Source organism: Eptatretus burgeri, chromosome 6 (genome assembly GCF_056783735.1).
Source record: "Eptatretus burgeri isolate ZD-2024b chromosome 6, Ebu_testis_v1, whole genome shotgun sequence".
NCBI classification, from domain to species: domain Eukaryota; kingdom Metazoa; phylum Chordata; class Myxini; order Myxiniformes; family Myxinidae; genus Eptatretus; species Eptatretus burgeri.
Window position 1 is genome coordinate 62,635,366 of NC_140966.1, and position 23,834 is coordinate 62,659,199.

A 23,834-nucleotide genomic window follows, 5' to 3' on the forward strand; every position below is an offset into this window, starting at 1 on the left:
CTCTGCCTCCCATTGGATGGGTGGCGTATCGGTGGCCCGCCCCCCAAAGAGGCTCTGTAGTTGTTTCTGGCTTTCTGGCTTCCCATTGGCTGGAGCGCATCGGCTTTGCTCGCTCTTCGTCCATTGGCTGGAGGAAACACTCCCTGCCCTTCTTCGGAGCGGATCCTCAATCTGAGGCGATGGAGGCTCCGCCCACACCTTCAGCCAAAAAACACATGGATAATGGAGTCTGTGCGTGAAGGTTTAGTTGGGTGGCGGAACGAAGCAGGATGTTGTTTATTGGGGAATATAAAAAACTAACTACAAAATAACTCGCACCACACACATGAAATTCCCGTTAGACACAGGTGATGGATTCTAACTATACACATATACTTTACGAAATAACTAAACTTTGGGACTGCTGACTGTCTGTGTGCAAGAGGCTTCCAAATCCGTAACAATATGTCCAGAGAGACGGCCTTGATCGCTGAACACCGGAATTGGAAGGTCGTCACCCTGGATAACTCCGCAGTCGACGGGTCGCTTAAAGGACCGTGGTCGCCAATATTTGGACGGCGTGAGGTCGGGTTCACTTGTCTCATTCCAATTTGTCAGCATGTCTGACATTGAGGGCCTCCATCCACTGTCGGGTGAGTCGAATCAGCATGTCCAAGGTGGAGTGACCTGGTCTGAATCCAAAGTGGTGATCAAAGACGAGGTTGTTGGAGAAAAGGAAGATTTTCATTATCGACTAAGATTATAGATTCCATCACCTTGCTGATTGGAAATGCGCTGATAGGTCTGTAGCTGAAGAAGTTGACGGAGTCTCTGTGGAAGTGTTTAAGTTGACGGAGACGATGTGGAAAAATTACATCATATTTACCACATACTGTATGTGTGCATATTCCTTGTAATTTCCTCTGCCACGGAGGATGCATGAAGGTTATGTTTTCACCTCTGTCTGTGTGTTTGTTTGTCTGTGAGCAGGATGTCTCAAAAGGTTATGGACGGATTCGGACGAAATTTGGTGGAGAGCTTGGGTGTGTGACAAGGACGAATTGGTTAGATTTCAATGAAGATCCGTATCGGGACACTAGAATTTTTTAGAAGTGACTCTTCACCATTGAGAGATAAGGCCAAAAACGACATATTGCACGATATCCTTAAAACATTGTGGACTGATTTGGATGAAACTTGTTGGACCAGTTGGGTGTGTGACAAGGAAGGATTGATTAGATTTTGGTAATGATTGATCCGAGAAATTTTTGGGTGTTTCTTCACCATTGAGTGAAAGGGATAAAAATGATATACTGTGTAGTATGATGTCTCCAAAAATGATGGGTTGATTCGGCGAAACTTTACGGACAGGTTTGGTGTGTGACAAGGCCGAATTGATTCGATTTTTAGTGAAGATCTGAATCCGGATATGACAATTTTTTATTTTTATTTTATTTTTAAGTGATTCTTCATCATTTTGAGATGGGGCCAAAACACGATATACGTCATGATATTTCAAAAAGTTGTGGATGAGTTGGGTAGGTGACAAGTTGATTCGATTTTGGTTCAGGTCCGGATCCGTATCTGTTTATCAGTGAGATAAAAATGTAAACTGTTCAGCCTGGCGGTGGTATGCACTCTACCGAATGCCGATCTCGTTTTCATTGTCATTGTAATTCGAATTAGTGTGAAATAAAATAAGAGGCATTACACTCGTACCGACCCTCGTATGTATGACCCTTAATGATTCAAACTGCTTGGCCGATCTCCGTCAAATTTTGCATACGTGCTGGGTTACCTGTGAGCCGGTCAAGGACCCAATTAAAATTGGCCTCTTCCCTTCTGAGGGTGGGGAGATGACCCAGACAAAAGACAAAGTAATGTATGCATATTAGTCCAGGTCAAATTTGAATATAAATGGGGTGTGGGTGCAACTGTGATATTCATGAGGGGGAGGGAGGTATAGCCACAATTATTATAAAGTGGGGGAGGGGGGAACTTTTTACAATGGCCATGTGCAAGATATTTCATTGACACCATAATTCATTTCCATAGGGAGTGGGTATTTACTAGTTTGATCGAACACTAAAATAACATTTATTTGAATAAATCACCAATAATACATCAAGATGATGACTCATAAATTTTTTCTGTAAGATTTTTACTCACAGCTTTGGCTCATGGAGGAGAGCTTGGACATGCGTCACGTGCAGGACAATGGAATTAGAAGACATCATTGTACTTTTCCATGAATTACAAAGACTGGGAGACTATTTGCAAATTGACACCATAGATGGGATCATTGCAATCCAATAGAAGTACAAAAGAACACAGAACATATAACAATGTCGAGCCTTGCTGGGATGTAGAAATTACAGAAGACATAGGAACTTGTGCAGACCAACTCACTCACTAAGTGATACATAATTGAGTAGATAGCTGTGAGAATCAGTGGATTTGTAATAATCAGAATCTGTTATGGAAATTTTTTCACTCTGTAACAAACTCTCCATCGGTGAGACTGGACGATAATTTGCAGATCGCTTTCGTGAACATCTCAATGATGTCAGAACAAACAACAGTGATATCACCAGTCTCACGTGACTTCAACCTCGCAGGACACAATGTTCATCACCTCAGTCTATGGTTTGACACCATTCCATTGAAGCGACTGCTCATGGAAATTCAAAGAACAGCAAATAGGCCATCAGCCGTAAGCTGTATCATGCAGTTTCGTTCCACTTATCGGGGGGGGGGGTGTGGGGTTAGACTAAACCTTGATAATATGATAGTATATGTATCCAAATACATACGTATCCAAAAGTTCTCCACTCAAATAGCTGCAGTTGTGTATTTTCATCTTGAAAATCGATGCATTCCCCGCACTCTCTCATTTGAATTTTCTCCACTCGGATCACGTGTTGACCATGTGACGCCTCGACAGCCAATAGATCGGCTGACATCGTCTGCAAATTACATCAGACTGTCATGTGACCGGCTAAGTTGTCCAAGATGGCAGCTTCCTGCAGGGAGGAAATCACCGGCAGCTGATCGGCGATTTATCGGTAATTTTTGATGAATATGGCCAGTGAGGATGCTCCCCAGTGTATTATTCACCAGGACAATGTAGCGAACGAAGAAGTTAAACGTTTTACGCCTGTAAGATGGGATAAATGGAGAGAAAGTGTCAACAAATGGCTCGTCTTAGCCGAGCCGAGATGGTCACAAACGACGTTTAGCCGAGAGTGCACGAGTGTACATTGAGTGTGAAGAAATCCCTAGTCATCTGGGCTATCACGACACTTGCTACCGTCGCTTCATCGATGCAAAAATAATACATGGGGCTGAGAAACGTTGTTCACAAACCATGCATGATGACTCTGTGATTGTTGATGATTGCGTGTATGAACCATCGCCAAAAAAACTATGCTCTGCATCGACCATTGCTGGACATGTTGAGAGTTCACGGCAACACGTCCTTCCTGCTGTCTTCCTCATTTGCAATCGAGCAGATAAATACTGCAGGGTTCAAAAAAAGAGAGTGTTGGATAGACTATGCCAGGCTGAAACAGAAACAGCAGGTATGTAAACATTGTAGGCCTAGTGTTGATTAAATCTTCAGTCTCCCCAGGCCCTTTACTCCATCCCATTTCTTGTTTTTACATGTCTCTTTACATGTCTCTACATTCTCATGTCTCTTTACTGTCTGCAATGTCATCACCTCTCTTTAATTCCCAAAAATGCATTAAAATCAAAAGCAAAAGTGTGTTTTGCCCATTGGTGGCAAATCTACAATTTTCTTCAGGAAAACTCATCGAAGTGGCAAAGTTGAAGAATGATACTGTTGGGAAGAATATCTTGCTCCACACTCAGGGTCGAGACTGTGTGGCAATTGAGGCTAGATACCACTATGAATGCTTCAAGAGCTACACTCGAGCTTGGATAAACCCTGATGAAAATTGACCTTTGTCATCCAAGTGATGCCGAGATAGGAAAATAGATACTATCGCGTCTGGTCAGCTCGGAGAATTCCTAGCCTCCCACCTTGTGATGACGGATAATTCTTGATGACGGATAATTATGTATATATCTGGTTTGATCTTGCAAATAAAGTTCAATTTACTTCCGATTCACAATGCAACGGAACTGCAGTACACATCCTTTGGCTAGCAACTTACCTGCAACTCCCACGAAAAGCCAAAATTAGGTTACCCTGCTTTCCCTATTGTAGTAGTCGGGGCCGTCTAGGGGCTGATGCGGTGATGGGTAAGGAGGCTGGGTCCCCACCCCGTGAGGTCTGGAACGTCCTCAACACGAGAGCCGAACTACATGGGTGTAAAATATATAAATATAATTGAATCAAGTCTCCAGACACACGATACCACCCGGCGCCCTGTTACATCGACTCAACCCTGCGGGGCTGGCCCAGGGCCACCCTGACGATGGCGAGGCGAGGGTTGCTCTTCCCAGACGAAGACGCCACACAACTAGCGATGCGGAAAAATCAATCCTCGCACTGACTGGGTGCGCCTCAAGTGTCGATCAGCGCCGGTTCGACTGCCCAGTTGTCTGCTCCGCCGGCCGTATGCATGTAATGTCCGGCCGTGGCTGACCGGCTATATATAAAGCTGACCAAGTCAGGGTCAATGGCGTTCATTCGATGGGTCGATGCGCTGGCGTTGCACAATGGTTAGTCCTCCCGCGCCGGCACTCCGGGTACAATAGGCCCATGATCGAAGTTAGTCCTCCCGCGCCAGCACTCTCGGCTAAACGTCGTTCGTGACCGTCTAAGATGAGCCATTTGTTGACACTTTCTCTCCATTTATCCCATCGTACAGATGTAAAACGTTTGACTTCTTCGTTCGCTACATTGTCCTGGTGAATAATACACTGGGGAGCATCCTCACAGGCCATATTCATCAAAAATTACCGATAAATCGCCTATCAGCTGCCGGTCATTTCCTCCCTGCAGGAAGCTGCCATCTTGGACAACTTAGCTGGTCACATGACAGTCTGACGAAATTTGCATACGATGTCAGCCGATCTATTGACTGTCGAGGCGTCACGTGGCCTACACGTGATCCGAGTGGAGAAAATTCAAATGAGAGAGCGTGGGGAATGCATCGATTTTCAAGATGAAAATACACAATAACTGCAGCTATTTGAGTGGAGAACTTTTGCATACCTATGTATTTGGATATATACTATCATATTATCAAGGTTTTGTCTACCCCCCCCCTCCCCCCCCCCCCATTTGAGTGGAACGAAACTTGATTTTCAGGCACTTCCTGAGTCATGGCTGATGGCCTAAAACCATCTATTAAGTTGGAACAAAAGCAACCACACGGTTTAATTGCGAAGTTTTCTTTCAGCTGAAATATCAAGTGACGTGTACACCTCTGACCAATCGGTGTTCCTCACCAACCAGCACATCAGTGATGACGTAATTGCGGAAGTCTATCTGTTTGAACCTCTGCCTGTTCCCATTGTTCTCTCTTTTACTCCGACGAAGGGTAATGCCCAAAACATCAGTTTTTTACCTTTTATTCAATGCAGATTCAAACGTCGATTCAGCATATGCAACAGAGCCATCAGCGGTGAAAGCACCGGCACCGACAAAGGAACAATCCGTGAGGGGCGCAGTAAGGCGATGGCCGAGATAGCGAAGTATCATCTACAAGATGTATACAACATGGACGAGACGGGTTTGTACTATCGGATGTTGCCTGACCGGTGTCTTACCGTCAAATCGGCCACAAAAGGCATCAAAAAGGCAAAAACTCAGATCTCGCTGGTGCTTACGTCAAATGCTGACGGCACGGATAAGCTGAAGCCGCTTGTCATAGGACATGCATAGAAACCGAGATGCTTTCTCCACTTCCGCCCAGATTTGTATGTGGATTGCTTCGCAAACAAAAAGGCCTGGATGATGGCCGTCATCTTCTTTGAGTGGCTACTTCAATTTGATTGGAGAATGAAGCGAGAAAATCGGAATGTACTGTTGCTGTTTGACAATGCGTCAAGCCACATCCCGCCATCTAACGACCAGGGCCAGAGCACTTTGACCAACGTTAAAGTGCATTTCCTGTCGCCGACAACAACGAGCCACTTACAGCCGATGGACGGAGGTATCATCAAGGCTTTCAAAGCGCACTACCGTCGACGGCAAATTCGGCATTTAATTGATGCCTATGATGCCTGACGCACACCAGATTTACAACTGAATGAGGCAATTCGTTTCTTGAAGATGGCCTGGGATGACATTGAAGAATCGACAATCTTTAACTGCTGGAAGCATGTGAAAATACTTCCCACAGCTGGTACAGGTACTATTGCGTCAGCTGACATCCCTATGTCATCCCCCGCGACGTCGACGGCCAGAGATTATGGCAACATCTTCGAGCGAATGGCAGAGGCATGCAACATACCTGCAGAGAGGCTGATGACCCCTGAGGAGTTCAAAAGTGTGGATTCAGCCATAGTCACTGGGGAAGACCTCACCAATGAGGAAATTGTTGAACTTGCGCGCATAGACACCATAGATGGCGATGATAATGTCGATGATGACGTTGAAGTGCCATGCCCACCTTCATCCATTGAGGCCAAAGCCGCAATCGATCTCATGTTCAGGTACCTTGAGGCCCACTCGTCATCTACTGATTCGGGTTTGAAGGTGGCGCACCGGTTGCAGTTTGAGATTGACAGAGTTTCTGTGGCAACCACTAAGCAAACTTCCATCACAGACTTCTTCAAATCATCATCAGCCTCGTCCTATGTTGACAAGTTCTCAATAGCCTTCTATGTGTGTAGCTCATGGTGGTCATGTCCTGTTTCACAGTATGGACAGTTCTATTATATTTTTGGTTGGCCTTTCCATTTCGCCAGTACTGTAATTTGACTAATGTGTTCAGTGGTAATCAAAACACTTGTACAGATTGTAATTTACGATCTTCAGTTCCTTATCATGGCATAAGCAAATGATATGCACAATAACTATGAGCCCATGACTTTGAGCTCTGTTTTTTTACACATGTCTGTAGAAACAAATACAGTACGTACATGTGAATAGGCCTGTGTCTGGCGTACATGTAGTTTACATATTATATATTTTTGTTATCTATTTCTTACCCCTTGATCAAAACAGGATGGAATAGAAGGTAAAATAAACTCGAAAGACTGTTGAAACGCGCCCCCAATAGATCAATTCTTGTGCACGTGGATGCCTGTGTAGTGGCACGGACAGACCGTGACATTGATATCGGACATCTGAATCCCTTCGAGCAACCCCCTGTTCAACCGCCACCCTCGCATAACTGCCATATACAACCGTGTCCGAGCGCTGGCGGTTAAAAGAGGTTTCACTGTACCAGGTTTTTAGTGGATACTGCTGCTGAAGTGAGTGTTTTACCATCATTTCACAAAAGCAAAGGCCAGCCTACATCAATCCAGCTGCCAGCAGTGAATCACTCACCCATCACCACATATGCGGAGATCTTTAATGCTTGATATTGGACTGTGACAAGTATTTTGATGGGTATTCGTTGTTGCTGAATTACCTACACCCAACATCAGGGCTGATTTTCTTCACCAGTTTGGCTGCTAAGTAGTGGATGTCAAACAGCACAAGCTCATTGACATGACAACCAGCCTTACTGTGCAGAAAATCATCAATCATACACCCTCCATCAGCCCCACGTTCATGAAAGCTACATCTCCTTCATGTTATGACACCCTCCTTCATGAATACCCAGAGGTTGCTCAGCCAGTATACATGGATTGTGAGATCCAGCACTTGACCACTCACTACATAGTAACTCGTGGACCTCCAGTTGCAGCACGACGACGGAGTCTTGCCCTAGATCGTCTGAAAATCGCCAAGTCAGACTTTGAGCACATGCTTAAATTGGCATCATATGACAATCCGACAGCAACTGCTCTGCATCCCTGCATATGGTACCGAATAAGTCACCAGGTGACTGGCGGCCATGTGCTGACTACCGTTCACTGATCGCTATCTAATTCCCCAATTTCAGGATTTTTCATCGTCCCTCGTTGGTGCACGTGTTTTTTCGAGGATAGACATTGTCGGCATATCACCAGATACCAGTTGAACTAACTGACAGATGCAAAACAGCCATCAGAGCATATTTTGGGCTCTCCAAGTTTGTTTGCATGCCATTCGACTTGCATAATGCTGCACAGACGTTTCAGAGGTTGATCGGTGACGTCATCCGAAGTCTCCCTTTCGTCTATGCTTACCTTGTCGATCTGCGGTGCCATTACTCACTCACCTTCCTCAGCCACATCGTCGGAAACAAACATGGTATCTGCCCATTGGAGGAGAAAGTGAAGACCATATAAGTCTTTCCTGCAACCACATCACTGTGCAAGTTGAGGAAGTTTATTGGTCTTGTTAATTTTTACAGGCATTTCATCCCTAAGTGCACAGACTTATCTCAGCTATTGACGGACATACTAAGTGCAAGAATAAGAAAATTCAGCCTATCACCCTTGATGAAAAATAATTGTCTGCCTTCGAAGAGGTGAAGGTGAGGTTGACTGAAGCCACACTTCTTGTTCATCCCAAGGCTGAAGCATCACTATGCCTCTTAGTCAATGCCTCGGACGTGGTAGAAGGAAAAGTTTTGCAGCAGAGCTACCAGTAATATATTTGATTGTGATCAAGTAAAACTTTCATTTTGATTATGTTCTCTTCCTCTGTGCTTTTCTAAAGGCGCTGTCACACCTTGACGATTTAGCCAGCAATGGCAACATATAAAAATGTATGTAAAATGTTGGCATACGCTGAAATTTTGATGTTTTTTTTTTTAAGTTTTGGTCGTATTCATAACGTGTTGGTCGTATGCATAACATATTAGTAACCGGCACAGTACGTTTCATTGTCTTATAGATAACTTATTCCAACGAATGATTAGCGTGTTGTCGGCGTTCACAACCTATGCCCAACGATAGTTTAACTTAGGCATAGCGCGCTGCACGTATCGCCAACGAACTCGTGGCGTAGCCTATTAAAAACCTGCCGCACGCCGATTTAAATCATAACCGCCTGAAAATTGAAAGTGTCAACCACGCAATCACACCTTGACGATTTAGCCAGCGTATGCCGACCTATGAAAAATTTGCCGAACCAAGCTGGCACACGTCGAATACGGTATGGGTAAGTTGTGTATACGTTAAGAGCGCGCTGAAAAACGATGAAGTACGCCGTCATATTTCGTGGTATGTCTCGTACGTCGTGAAATTTCAAGCATGCTGAAAATTTTACGACGTACTCGCCGTATGGCTCACACATTCCGCTACGCTGGTAATAAGTTGTAGGCACGATATGCGATCGTTGACACACGTCGACACAAGTTCCTTGTAAGTTACTCATAAGTCGAAACACGTCGAGGTAATGTTTAGCATACCCGAAACTTATTTTCTCCGTCAAGGCACATTTTCTTTTTTTCTCCTTGTCTCTGTGAAGGCACGTGACGAAATATCTGAAGTTGTTGTTGTTTTTTAAATTTTTTATCTTGCCAAAATGAAGTTTTTGCAAGATATGTTAGTCAGCTTGTATGTTTTTTTTGTTTGTTTGTTTGTTTGTTTGTTTGTTTGTTTGTCTGTAATCACGTATAAAAAATTCTGCAGAGCACAGTTATCATTGGAAATTTTTGTAACTTCGCAGATCAGAGTCCTATAGAGGTCCCTTTCAGTGCACAAAATTTTGAAGGTCAAAGGTCAAAGGTCAAGGTCACTTTGTCACAAATCAGGGGAGTCGACGAAACCCTTATTTTTTGAGTAATTTTGATCGGATCGTCTTCAAACTTCATGGGAATATAGTTCATGGTCCGGCGCTCAGCTGGTTAATTTTTGGTGGCGATTGGCCTTGACCTTCATGGTTAGTGCCTGAGGTCAAACATATTTGACCCCAAGGTCAAATTTTCAAGTTTTAGGAACCATATCGTGTAGTACCTCAAATTGAACACCTCGACGAGTGCTTTCTAGATATGTCAAGCTTGAGACATTATGACGTCATTTGGTGACGTTATGAGGAAAACGCATATTTTTCATGGTTACTCTGTAGAACGATTCTCATCGGAATCTCTCGTCGGCAGATATTCCTCAAGGAGTCGCTCCTAGTGGATAGCAGCTCTGTTCACCTCAGTGTGACCTTAAAGAAGTCACACGTGGTCACCTTTTGGCAAGATACGAGTCACCCTGCGGGTGACATTGGTTTATTTGTTTTGTTTGCACATACGGCCACGCACATACGGGCACGCACTAGTATTTTAAAATTTGTGATAGACTAAAAAAAAACAAAAAAAAAACAATGTCACCCTTAGGGTGACCCGTATCTTGCCAAAAGGTGACCACGTGTGACTTCTTTAAGGTCACACTGAGGTGAACAGAGCTGCTATCCACCAGGAGCGACTCCTTGAGGAATATCTGCCTACGAGAGATTCCGATGAGAATCGTTCTACAGAGAAACCATGAAAAATATGCGTTTGCCTCATAACATCACCAAATGACGTCATAATGTCTCAAGCTTGACATATCTAGAAAGCACTCATCGAGGTGTTCAATTTGATGTACTACACGATATGGTTCCTAAAACTTGAAAATTTGACCTTGGGGTCAGATATGTTTGACCTCAGGCGCTAACCATGAAGGTCAAGGCCAATCGCCACCAAAAACTAATCAGCTGAGCACCAGACCACCATATACTACATTCCCATAAAGTTTGGAGACGATTCGATTAAAATTACTCAAAAAATAAGGGTTTCGTCGACTTCCCTGATTTGCGACAAAGTGACCTTGACCTTTGACCTTGACCTTCAAAAATTTATGCGCTGAAAGGGACCTCTATAGGCCTCTAATATGCGAAGTTACAAAACTTTCCAATGATAACTGTGCTCTGCAGAGTGATTTATACGTGATTACAGACAAAAAAAAACAAACAAAAAAAAAACAGATGAAGGTCAAGGCCAATCGCCACCAAAAATTAATCAGCTGAGCGCCAGACCATGAACTATATTCCCATGAAGTTTGAAGACGATCCGATCAAAATTACTCAAAAAATAAGGGTTCCGTCGACTCCCCTGATTTGCGACAGTGACCTTGACCTTTTACCTTGACCTTCAAAATTTTGTGCGCTGAAAGGGACCTCCTATAGGCCTCTTATATGCGAAGTTACAAAAATTTCCAATGATAACTGTGCTCTGCAGAATTTTTTATATGTGATTACAGACAAACAAAAAAAAAAACCATACAAACTGACTAACATATCTTGCAAAAACTTCGTTTTGGCAAGATAACAAAAAAAACTTTCAAACCGTGTGCCAGAAACAACAACCACACAGGCCATTCCTTCGCTCCCACGTGCCCGTATGTGCGTGGCTGTACATGCAAAATAAAAATTAAAAAAAAATTTCAAACCGCGTGCCTGAAACAAATACACAGGCCATTCCTTCGCTCTTACGTGCCCGTACGTGCATGGTCGTACGTGCGTGGCCGTATGTGCAAAAAAAAAAACTTTCAAACAACTACACAGGCCATTCCTTCGCACTCGTAAACTTCGCACTCGTAAACGACGACTGGATTGGGGCATTGTGTTTAAGAAAATCGAGAAAGTACAGAAATCGAGGAAGAAAGAATACAGTAAGTTGATAAATCGAGAAAGAAAGAATACAGTAAGTTGATAAATCGAGAAAGAATACAGTACTCGTCACTCTCCGGAAGTCCGGAAGTTAAGTCCTCACTGTCCTGAAGTTTTCATATCGCAGTTACGATTATTCGCAATTTAGTTTTAATGGCCAATTATTCAATTAGCGCCAATGTATTTTGCCTTTTCGCAATGTCGTCGCAAGGAAAAACACAAAGAGAAGAGGAGGAAAAAAAACTTGCGTGCAAAAATTTTTTTTTACTTCCTGCTTCGGAGCATACCAGCTAACTCTGATGTTACCGAAATTTATGCACCGTCTAATATGAAAACGATCATAACTTGGGGCATTGTGTTTATCTATAAATGCGCATAAGTAATCGAGAAATTATGAGAATACACAGTCATCATTATCCTGAAGTCCATACGTTGTAACTTGTAACCCGTAATGGGGAACGCGGCTGAGGTTCTCTACCCCCATCGGCCACGCCCACGCAGCGACGTGTCCTGTCATTGGTTGATAAATAAATGGCCATAACTTGGGAACCACTTGTCCGATTAATATCAAACCTTGAAAAGGCACATCCTCAGGTCCCCAGCAATATACCTGACAAGTTTCAATTAGATCGGACCAGTGGTTGTCGAGAAACAGTGGTCACACACACACACACACACACACACACACACACACACACACACACACACACACACACACACACACACACACACACTGCTGGAATTATAGATAGATATTCGGACATTTGCTTTTAAGTTTCAACGTCGACGTGACAATATCCTCAAACAGAAAATATTCACAGAGGAGGAATTAAGAATAAGACATGAGCAAATTGAAGAGGCAATCGGGCGTGACGTAACGGCATGTGACGAAATATCGGAAGTTATTGTTGCTTTTTTTGTTTTTTTAAACGCTAACCAAAACGCCATTATACGGTCGTTGCAAATTAGAAACACGTTCAGTAAGTTCTGTGGTCGTCCGGAAGACGTCAATCAAATACGTCTACATACGTCAATATGCGTTGGAGGTACATTACACATAGGTTCAAAGCACGTTACTCATCGGTGAGAAATAAGTTTTGGGTACGCTAAGCATTACCTCGATGTGTTTCGACTTATGAGTAACTTACAAGTAACGTGGCTCGACGTGTGTCAACGATCGCATAACGTGCTTCAACATGTGTCAACGATCGTGTAACGTGCCTCCAACACGTTACTCATAAGTTTAAATAAGTTTCGGTTACGCTAATCGTTACCTCGACGTGTTTCGACTTATGAGTAACTTACAAGTAACGTGTGTCGACATGTGTCAATGATCGCATAACGTGCCTACAACTTATGGCCAGCGTAGCGGAACGTGTGAGTGATACGCTGGCACACGTCGTAAAATTTCAAGCATGCTAAAATTTGAGGACAACTGCAAAGTACAACGATGAAAGCCAGCGTACTACGACATATGGCAGTGTTTTTCAGCATGCTCTTAACGTATACAAAACTTACCCATAACGTATTCGACGTGTGCCAGCGTTTTAGACAAATTTTTCACAAGTCGGCATACGCTGGCTAAATCGTCAAGGTGTGACAGGGCCTGAACAGAAGTTCTGATCTGATCTTCGTAATGTTCTTCTTTCTTGCCACAACTATTAACGGTCTAAAGAAGGGCAACAATGTAAAACCGGGTGAGGGTTTGAACCTCGGATAGACAGCTTAATGGCAAATGTGTGTACCTCAAAGCTATCCTCTTCCCTTCCCTCCCCTTCTTACTATCTCCAAAACGTTTCCTTGTCTTCTTGCACAGTGCATACCACTCTCCCTCCCCTTCTTTCCCTCTCCTATCATCCTTGCTTTTCATCCTTTTCTCAATTTTGATTCTCTCAATTTAACCCCACCTCAACCCACCTTTTATATGTACCAATTTGATGCCCCCTTTTTTGAAACCATTGTTCTTGTGATATGAAAGCTGACTCTCCTCACTGTTCCTCTCCTGTTGCAAAACGTTTGCAATGCTACAGGTGTCTGGTCCATCCTACAATGATATCCAGTTCATGCAGCAGAGCCTGGATGGAAACAACACGAGTGGAAGATTTGACATAGCTTTGCTAAACACCTCTGCAGGTATGTGCCTTGATTTGTTCACATTTACATTTCGACTTGAAAAGCATATTATGATGCATGCCGGGTGGTCTGACAAACGCTGCCATGGACAAAAATACATGTGAAAGGCAAAACAAGGTACATCGAGAATGGAAAGGCCTATAAAATTGAATGTTCCTCATGTCATGTTCCTGTCTCTGTTAGCTTGGTTTTCCATTTCCTTGTGCTTGGCAGATGGCCAGCGGTTGCTGCAAGAGTTTGAGAAGCTCAGGGCCATGGAGGTGGAGGTGAAAACTGACTTGGAGAAACTTCGAGCCGGGGCTCGCCTTTTGGATGAGGAATTGAACATCTACTGTGACCTGGAAGTGCTGCGTGTCAGCGGGGAGGAGAAGCGCAAGGTTCTATCACGAGCAAGGAGCAAACCAATTATTATGTTATATTATTTATAATTATTACCATTATTATGATTACTATTATTCGTATTATCATGTGAACGAGCAGTTTAAATGCAAGCTTGCAATTGATCTCAATCAGTTGCTTTCTTTGTGTGACTCGTTTTATCGAGAAACTTATCGCAATTACACATGACGCCTTTGCTGGCGATCAGTAGGTTGTGTTTTGACTACAAAGCAACTGCACGCGGGGTTGTGTAAACACTTGAGCTCCATTGTAACAGGTCTGATTAATTCTTGATAACTCTGCAGACCGTTCATTTCCTGCCATTATTGTTTTAGATTCAAAGCAGATTGCCTCGCAGAATATCAAGGCACTAACAGATATTGCCTTTATATATAAATATGAAAAATAAAGTCCCATCCACATCTCTCACCTGTGAATGGAGGGAATAACCAATTTGCTCTCACCAAATCAATTAAACTCAACTGGCTCGGATTATATAAATAAATTGACTCCTCCCATGCTCTTCTTGCCAAAGTAGCTGCATAGAACAACCAAGAAAGGTTACCAAGGTAAGCCCTTTGCTGTTTCAAACCCTTCCCAGAGTTCCTCCACAGGTGTGTGTGTGATGTATATATATATATATATATATATATATATATATATATATATATATATATATATATATATAATTAGTACTTTCTAGGTAGGTTAGGAAACTGAAGGTTTGCACACTGATGTGACTCGAAGCCAAGATTCCAGGAAAAAAATCACAAAACTGTCCTTGGGTGGAATTATACAGTACGTAAACAAAAGTCACCCTGTGGAGCTTCACTGCAGGTGTTTGTCAGTTTTTTTGATGGTATGACTGGAGAAGTATCTGTGGGTTTTTATTATTGATGCACATTGTACAGTGACAGAAAGTCAAAACATTTATTGTTTCCAGACAGGGTACAGTGGTAAATGTTATAGTGCACATTTTAGGTCAAGAAACACCCCCTCCCCTGCCCCCTCTTGAACACCTGTGATTACGAATTTCTGTAACGCCTAAAACCTTCCCGAGCACATCCCAAGACAACCACCACATTTATACTCATCCTGTCCCGTGGTTTAAGTGTGCGTACAAGTTAAACAAACACACTATCACCCACAAATACACAAGCCAAATCATATACAGTATACCGTATTTTGGCTTAGACACAGTGAGAGTGGATCAATTCCTTTCCTGTCACTGCCTACATCTCAGATACAATGGAGCACATCTACCCTGACTCCTCAAACAAGGACAATGAAGACCAAGTGAGAGAAAAGGACACAAGAATCGGACCACGTCACAAGGAGGAGGGGAAGAAGAGGAGAGAACTTGATGCAGATGATAGGCACCGGATTTTACTTGAATTGTCGAATGTGTCTCATCCTCTTGAGAATCACTCACCACATCTGTACAACATTGCCAATGGTCGAATTGCTCCCCGAGAAGCTGAAGTGAATGTTGAGGATTCTGTGGTTATAGGTCAGAAAATGGTTGCAGAGTTCCATGCATCCCTTCCAGGTGGATTCTATGCAACCATCTCATGCCCCATCAAGACAATGGAGCACTTACAGAAAGGAGTGAAAATTGGGGACAAGACGATCTTTGATCTAGAAACCATCTTTCTCATTGGCTTTATCATTGGTTGGATATTTATCGGTATGCCATCCCGATGAGGGCAAATAAGCTCAAAATCCAGATGGGCGGCTCCGTTTGATGTTTAGCTGATGTTGACCATGTAATCTTTGTTTGACAGAGTCGCCGGGTCGACACTTCTGGGTTGGAGGTGACGCTTTGGTGTGGGACTATGTCCAATGGAGATCAGAGGAGTGCTCATCATACTCCACATGTTTCGATATGTATATATATATATATATATATATATATATATATATATATATATATATATATATATATATATATATATATATATATATATATATATATATATATATATATATATATATATATATATATATATATATATATATATATATATATATATATATATATATATTGTTGTGGTTGACGAAATTCGCAAACCACCATTCAGGTCCTGTAGGTGAGATATCTCTGTAAGTATATGTGTAGTTAGCCCAAACCCGTTGTTTAGAGGGAATAAATGTTATTCATTCGAGCTGCGACCCTTTTAGATCGCCGTTTTTCTTTTACTATCTTTATTTTGGACCAGCCGCCATTACTACCACCACAACCACCACCAACCACGTCTCAACAGCCATCACACAACAACCACCAACCGCAACGCCGCTTCACAACAACAACAACGCCAACAGCCACGACCTTTACCGTCACATCTCGCTCTCGCAACCATCGCATCACCGCCATTCTCGCGCCGCTTGTGGACACCGATCCTGGACTCGTACAGGGCGCGCACCGAGCAGCGGGTGCAAAAACACCAGCCTTTCCGAGAAATCGGATCAAGAATGATTCACGCCCACTTCTGTTCCGTCCTATCAGCGAGCGTGGGGCGATTTGGCCCCGCCTCCAGGCGCGTCGGAGTATAATCGCTATATGCAGATTCGCGGATCAAGAATGATTCACGCCCACTTTTCCTCTGTCCAATGGGGAGCGTGGCTCCGCCCCCGAGCCGTTCCTGATCCAAAAATCTGCATATGATTTCTCCTGTCGCACTATAAAGCGCCGAGCGCGGGGCGAAGTTGAGAGAGTTGAGAAAAGAAAAGAGTTGAGCAGTTGGGAAGAGTTGAAGAGTCGAGCAGTTGGGAAGAGTTGAAGAGTCGAGGAGAGAAAAGAGTTGGAGAGTTGTGGCGGCGGCGAAATCAGTCGAGAGAGTGTCTGTCGGGGTCCGGAGAGTCTGGAGAAGCCAAGGAGCTTTGTGGAGGTCTGCGCTTGTGTCAGAGTCGGGGAGCTGCGGAGAGGGGAGGCCGGGAACGCGGTCGAGGTCGCAGTGGAGTCGCTCGTCGCGGGACCCAAGCCAGCCAGATATCCTCTTTCCCCCGAGCATCAACAACCCCCCCCCTGTTTCCCCCCGCGCTGAGATCGTGTGAGAAGGGGGCCCCGTTCCCACCCCATTCCAGGCAGTGCCAGCGAGGCCCGCGGAGTTGGGGCGCCGCCGCCATTTTGCGGCTCATCACCAGACGGGTAGGCTCGACGCGGTCTCGGCCCCAGGCCCGTCTGCCCCCTTATCGTTGAGGGTGGCCCCTTTTTCTTTTGCTTTGGAGTATATGTGTTGTCGGCGCCGTCTGTGAAGTAAAACTGTGTCAGTGTTGCCGTGTGCTCGCGTAGTCGGTAGTAGATCTGCATTGTGTTTCTTTTGTTGCAATTGCTTTTGGTGCATAATTGTTGTGTTTCTTCTTTTGTTACATTTGCTTTTGGTGCATAATTGTTGTGATTGTATATGTGTGCTTTCCGTTTGCCGCGGAATAAATGTGCTTTATGTTGAACTGTTTTTCCCGTTTCGCTTCGTCTTTTCTTTTATTGAATCTCCATCTTACTTCACGTAAAGGGTTGGTCGTGGGCTAAAAACGCCCAATAATTAATCGAACCGTCGAGGTTGACGATAACACCGCTCGGTTATCCCGATAGTACGGAACGGGTCGCTTAAAGTGGCCCGTGTCCGAAGTCGACCTGCGGCGAGGTGTGATCGCCCGGTCTACCCTCCGTGTGGGTACTTAGGTAGGTCGAATTTGGCGAGCAGCCCTATCCCACGCGGGGGGCCGATTGGCACGATCGTGGTGAGACCGAAAGGCCCACCCGTGACTAGTTTCCGGCGTTAGTCCGAGAGGGTCACGACGGGATTGTCCGTCCGGTGGGCGACGTGCCGCGATTCGAGTTACGTGGCCGCTCGCACGCTGGCGGGCGCGAATCCGCAACAATATATATATATATATATATATATATATATATATATATATATATATATATATATATATATTATTATATATATACACATCTCTAATATTGTTCTACTTCCACAGAGCAGCCATACCCTTAATAATAATGGAACTCACTTTTCTTTTTCATGTTTTTACCTTGGGTGCAGAGGCTGATGCAGGAAAAGGAGAAACTACTCGAAAAACGAGACATCATGAAGCTCACTCTGGAAAAACTAAAAAGGAGCTATGAGGCCACATGGACTCAGCTTCAAGAAAACGAAATGCATTCACAGGTCTCCAGCTCAGTCATTTCTCTCTTGTGTTTTTCGTTGCATTGCTTTCATGCTCATTCATGAATTTAGTGTGCAGCACGTGACTGCTGGTTTACTTAATTGCTGGGAGCTTGTCTGTGCCACTGATGCAGTGCCACCGGTATATTAGAGCAGAAATTTGGAATTTGGCCAGGGTGCCGGCAGTATCTCGCCCTCTCCACACAAAGGACACGGTGGATTATTTAACCTCCACCAACTAATGCCATTACACGGGACACCCGGTTTAACATCCACTTGAGGGACAGCACACACATTGATTCCTCGCCCTGCTTGCAAAACACCAGGGTGGCACTTTGTAGCTCGACTGAAATTCTAACCCAGAATACACAGCTTTAGAGGTGAGTACACAATCCTCGAGGCTATCCTGCCAGCGCTGCTTTTATGCTTAGTGTTTACATCGCTGAGATATCTCTTTGGTCAAGATGTCTGTGTGGCCATCTTTTACAAACATTTTCAATTATGCGACAAATTACCGTGTACATGGTCTGTGCAGCAGGGCGGGCGGGGAGGGGGAGGGGGGGTGGGGTTGGTCAAAATGCAATTCTGTTAATTTTCCATAAATAATAAATGGATGGCCCCTATAGTATAATACAATATTTTATTGTAAAATAAAATCGGATTCCTCAGCCCTCCTGGCATGCTGTTGGACTTACGTAACTGCAACAAAATACTTAATCATGTTTCCATTTCGATTCAATCAAACTGGCCTCCTGCCGAGGAGACCGTACTCGCAGGGAGAACACATTTGCAGAGTCCAACTGATACATTTTCCTGGCACATAATGCAGTCAACAAACTAAAACCTTGTTCTTCATTTTATCACAATTTTTTTTGTGGTCCACGTTTTTACCAAAGCGCCAAGTGCTTCTAAAAGTTAATAACCGAGGGCAGCAAAGCTCAATCGTATAAGCTGAAAAAGCACCAGCCTCGTGCAAATGTCTGGTTTTGGTCCCTCCATAGTTCCATCCTCCACCTCATCTGCAATAATTTAATTAGTTGAATGAGTAACTTCAGGATGAGATCAAGACGAGCAGGATAGAAATCTGCACACCGTGTATTACGAAATGCTTTTCCTGTTAAATAACATGATAACACACAAGGAAGCTCAGAAAGAAAGAATGCGCAAAAGTTAATGACCCACAACTTAAAGATGACATAAGAATAACTTGGAAACTGGAGAAAATTGACGTCGTACTAGGAATAGGACGAGTGACTGGAGTGATGATTTGATCAACTCGCAGATTTACCCAGTCTTGTGAGGGAAGAGAAACATGAATAAGTAGCGATTTGTAGCCAATTGCTTGGGATCCTAGTGTCCTGAGTTCAAATCCCGCTTGGCCGTTGAATTAATACCAAGTGGGGTTGACTCGACCTGTCATTCTTCCAAGGTTGGCAAAACAAGCACCAGCTTGCTGGGATGATTGAGCCATTCGAATATCCTGCGTCGGAGTGGCGACTCGTCGAGGATTGTATCCAATAGCCCAGGAGACTGCTTCGGCAGCACCGACGCTCTGTACAGAGTATGGTCCCAATGGATGGATGGATGTAGCCAATTACACGGATTGATTAATTGATTGGCTGATTAGAGCTATGTTTCAATTTCCACGTGCATCCTTCCTTGAATACATCTGAAGAATATGACGTCTTTACATTTTGAACAAATGGAATAGCATTTGGAATGCGGACGGGCTTTCCATTTTGCATTTTTATTTTCATCTTCCTCTTCGTGTGTTCTTGCATATCATTTGCAATTCAGCATCTAAAAAGGCTGTGATGAATATCCCATAAACAATGTCCCCCTCCTCACTCATTACACCGCTTAATTCCTTCTCAGTCCATGGAGCTCAATTGAATTCAGAATGGGATTAAAATGAATTCACTGAAAATCAAATGGAGGACCAAATAGTTACTGTCCTGCATTGGAGTCATCAGAAGGAACCCGAACAAGCAAAGAGCGAAAATTAAGGCATCAGGAGGAACCTGGATAGGATTTGCATTTCAGCTGCTACTCCTCCACCCTCAAACCCATCTAGACACAGCCAAGTGAGCCTTATTTAAAAATAAAAAATAAAAACCCAGATCAAAAAAAAAAATATTCTAGCTGCCAGACCATGTTGCCAATCAAGTTGAAATTTAAAATATGTATTCCCTATCACTACTAGATCATAATTGTGAAGTTTCATGTCGATTGATTATGCGGTTCCAGAGAAAAGATGATTTAATATTTTCTTCAATCCACTATGGTTGCCAAACCATGTGACCTATCAATTATTCCTTAACAAACTTGTACACCCAAGACTTGGGAAACATTTCTGTGAAGTTTCCCCTCGATCTGTCCAGCCGTTCTGGAGAAGAAGATTTTTAAAATAAGTTTTAGGGTAAATCCAATATGGCTGTCAAACCATTTGACCGATAACATCATATGTGTGAACCTTTTGTTCCTTAGGCCTAAGTCACATTTGCCACGGTGGCCGTTGGGTCTCCAAAATCTACGACCACTAGCAATTATACGGTGGCCGCAGTATTTCCACGGTCACACAATGTAGCAGTCACATGTGTTTTTATTTTTCGGGTCGCCGCACGGCGTATTTATAAATTGTGGAGACCGAAAACGTGGGGGTGCTGTACGGTCTTTGATTTGATGTCGCACGGTGACCTTAGGGTGTTCCTGCGGCGGCCATAGAATTTTCAAGGCAGACGCAAGGTGCCCGCATGGCGACTGCAGGGGGACCGCAGGGGGGCCCTAAGGCGAACATGCGGCCAAATGGACAGTAACGAGTGGGTTCTTTTTTTAAATTTTTTTTCACCAGTTCTTTTGTTTCGGCTTGTCGAATTGCTACGGCGAACGTAGAAATGAAAAAAGTTATAACTCCACGCTATAATTCCACGGCGACCTTACGGCCTGTAAAATATAGCCATACGGCGTAGGGCCACCCTGAGGCAACCTCAGAAACTCTGTGGCCACCGTACGTTTCTGTCAATTCAGAGGGCGTATGGCCACCGTATCCTCGCCGTAGAGCAAATGTGACTTAGGCCTTATGGAAAGGTGGTTACACATGTAAAGTTTCACTTCTATCTGTTAGCCACTTCAGAGAAGATTTTTGAAGGTTTAAAAAAAAAAATGGCTGCCAAATCACATGACCAATGATGCCATCACTTTTTTTCTGTGGACCATTTTAGCCCCAAATGACCCTCAAAAATTTTCATACTGATCAGATGTAGCATTCTACATATGCAACTATGACGTAACGAAAGCACCTATGAGTTCATAAAAAAATCATACTTATTCCCCATGAGGAGTACTTGCAGTGTGCCAAGTTTCATGTTTTTCCTTCGTGCGATTTCAGAGATACAGAGGTCTGAAGTTTTTCCATTTTGCAAAAACATGGCTGTCATACCACGTGACCAATGACGTCATTTTGATTATAAAATTCTGCATGAGTAGTTACACATATGGTGAAAATTTCATCTTAATACGACAAACGGTTGCGGAGAAAAACAGGAAAGTTCTGTGCGGACAAACAAACAAACAGACAAACGGACCCAAACGCAATACCCGCTCCTTCGGCGAGGGTAAAAACTTGAGATGCATACTTTGTTCCCTGTTATGGGAGGATCTCATTTCACTTCTGAGATCCACCGAAGAAGATTACAATCAGAGTGAGAAGCTTAGACACAGTGAGAGGGTCATTTTGTCCATCCCGCTTGTTATGTGCACATCCCTTACTTTATTTACTTAATTTGTTGGTTTACTTCACCACTTGTTCGTTGCACTTGTCCTATTTTGTTTAGGACCATCTACAATCTACATATTCCATTTACAGGGATGGAAATGAGGTTTGGTGCGGGGTGGCATGGTGGTCGATTTTGGAAAATACAAGTGAGAGAGACGGTTGGGGGGGGGGGATACGAAAGAGAGGGATTGAGAAAGAGAGAAGTCTATCCTCTATAATTTCATGATAAAATACTACAGTTATTTCCACTCATCATTTTGTGCTGTGAAGTTTATTAAGTCAAATGCATTTTATTACTGGATAAAGACAATGTTGCTTCCTTGGGTAAAAAAAAAAGCTTGAGGAAAACGTTTTTTTGGTTTTAGTTTTCGGTTGTACCCTTTGTGTGCCAGTGCTGTGCTGCCAAGCACACTCTGTGGGCCATAAGTTCGGCCTTTATCACAGTCAGGAAGCAGCTGTTTGTTTTGGAGGTGCAGCCCCAAGTACCAGGAGCTTCATGGCCCCCTAATAGCGTGTAAAGGATCGTGGGAGATAGGGAGGTTCAGGCAAAGCTTGTTTCACTCTCGAAGAGGATGGAAATGGTTTCTTGTACCAGTTTCCCTCAAAGGTGGGGACTTTTTCATGCTACTGCCCACCTTTCGTTTACTGGAACCTCAGCAATTTAAATGTATTGTGCATTAGAAAGATTCCATTGTTCTCGGTATTGTATCATTCATTTGCATTGGACGAATGTTCTTCCATTGAGTCCCCTTTCAATTATGAGATGCGGTTTCAATTGAAGATCCATTGAATATGTAGTTATTGCTCATGATCCTGTGGAGCCTAGACACCCCAACTCAACTTCTGCCTCCATCCCCCCCCCCACTCCCCCAACACCCCAGCTAGTGAACCTGGAGCGCAAGTGGCAGCACCATGAACAGAACAACTTTGTGATGAAAGAATGTATCCTTTGGTTGCCATTGCCTCATAGTTACTCCATTTGTCTTGATAACACAGTGATAGAGTAACTGAATGACATCTGTTTTATAATCGATAAAAACTATTATGATAACGATGACGGCAATGTGTCACGAGATGGAAATATTTTCCATGAAAAACTTTTGGGGTATTGACCACTTTTGCTCAATCAAGCCCCCTTCTCGTTCTGTAGGCCCCTCGACTGAGCCACACTAACATGCTCCGGTGATGATCCCCTGCAACAGCAAATAAACAAAAACGTGGTTTCCGATTTATTTTTGTCGTAAGTTACAAACTTGTGACGTACCAGACAGGCCGTGGAGCTATCATGGAGGGGGGGTGGGGCGGGAATGGGAGGGGGACGTGTAGCAGAGTTCGATGTAGCAGGATGAGACCGGGCCAATTTGGCTGGGGCTGGGTGAGGAGAGGGGAGGGGACGAGCTTGTCCTTGGAGACCGGGTGATGAGTAAAGGGCTCACAATGGATTCTTGGCACGACAGGCCTCGTGTGGCAGGATGTCACAGAGGATGTCACTTCCTCCAAAGATGAGGCAGCAGAGATATTTTGGCTTCCTCTTGCTAAAATCATAGTCTTTACCCTTCTACTTTCCCTTATTTATGTATTTATTATTATTATTATTATTATTATTATTATTATTTAGGATTCAATGGATAATCTATTTTTTTTTTAATCTTCTTTATGGTGGTCTAAGGCTTTATGGAGGAGCTGTACATGTATCTCACACACAGGGAAAGAGATATTGGGAGCTATCAATGTACAT

General features: G+C 43.7%; 1 protein-coding gene across 4 annotated transcripts in view; it reads left to right on the forward strand.

The window, feature by feature from the left end:
* Window positions 1–23,834, forward strand: part of IFT74 (intraflagellar transport 74) — a 96,921-nt gene that overhangs the window by 62,842 nt on the left and 10,245 nt on the right. For all 4 annotated transcript variants that reach the window (XM_085885345.1, XM_085885343.1, XM_085885344.1 and 1 more), the window contains 4 exons: window positions 13,669–13,771; window positions 13,985–14,148; window positions 18,199–18,324; window positions 22,978–23,038. In XM_085885345.1, the coding sequence (XP_085741471.1) occupies window positions 13,669–13,771; window positions 13,985–14,148; window positions 18,199–18,324; window positions 22,978–23,038 (454 nt within the window). The remainder of the gene's footprint in view (window positions 1–13,668; window positions 13,772–13,984; window positions 14,149–18,198; window positions 18,325–22,977; window positions 23,039–23,834) is intronic.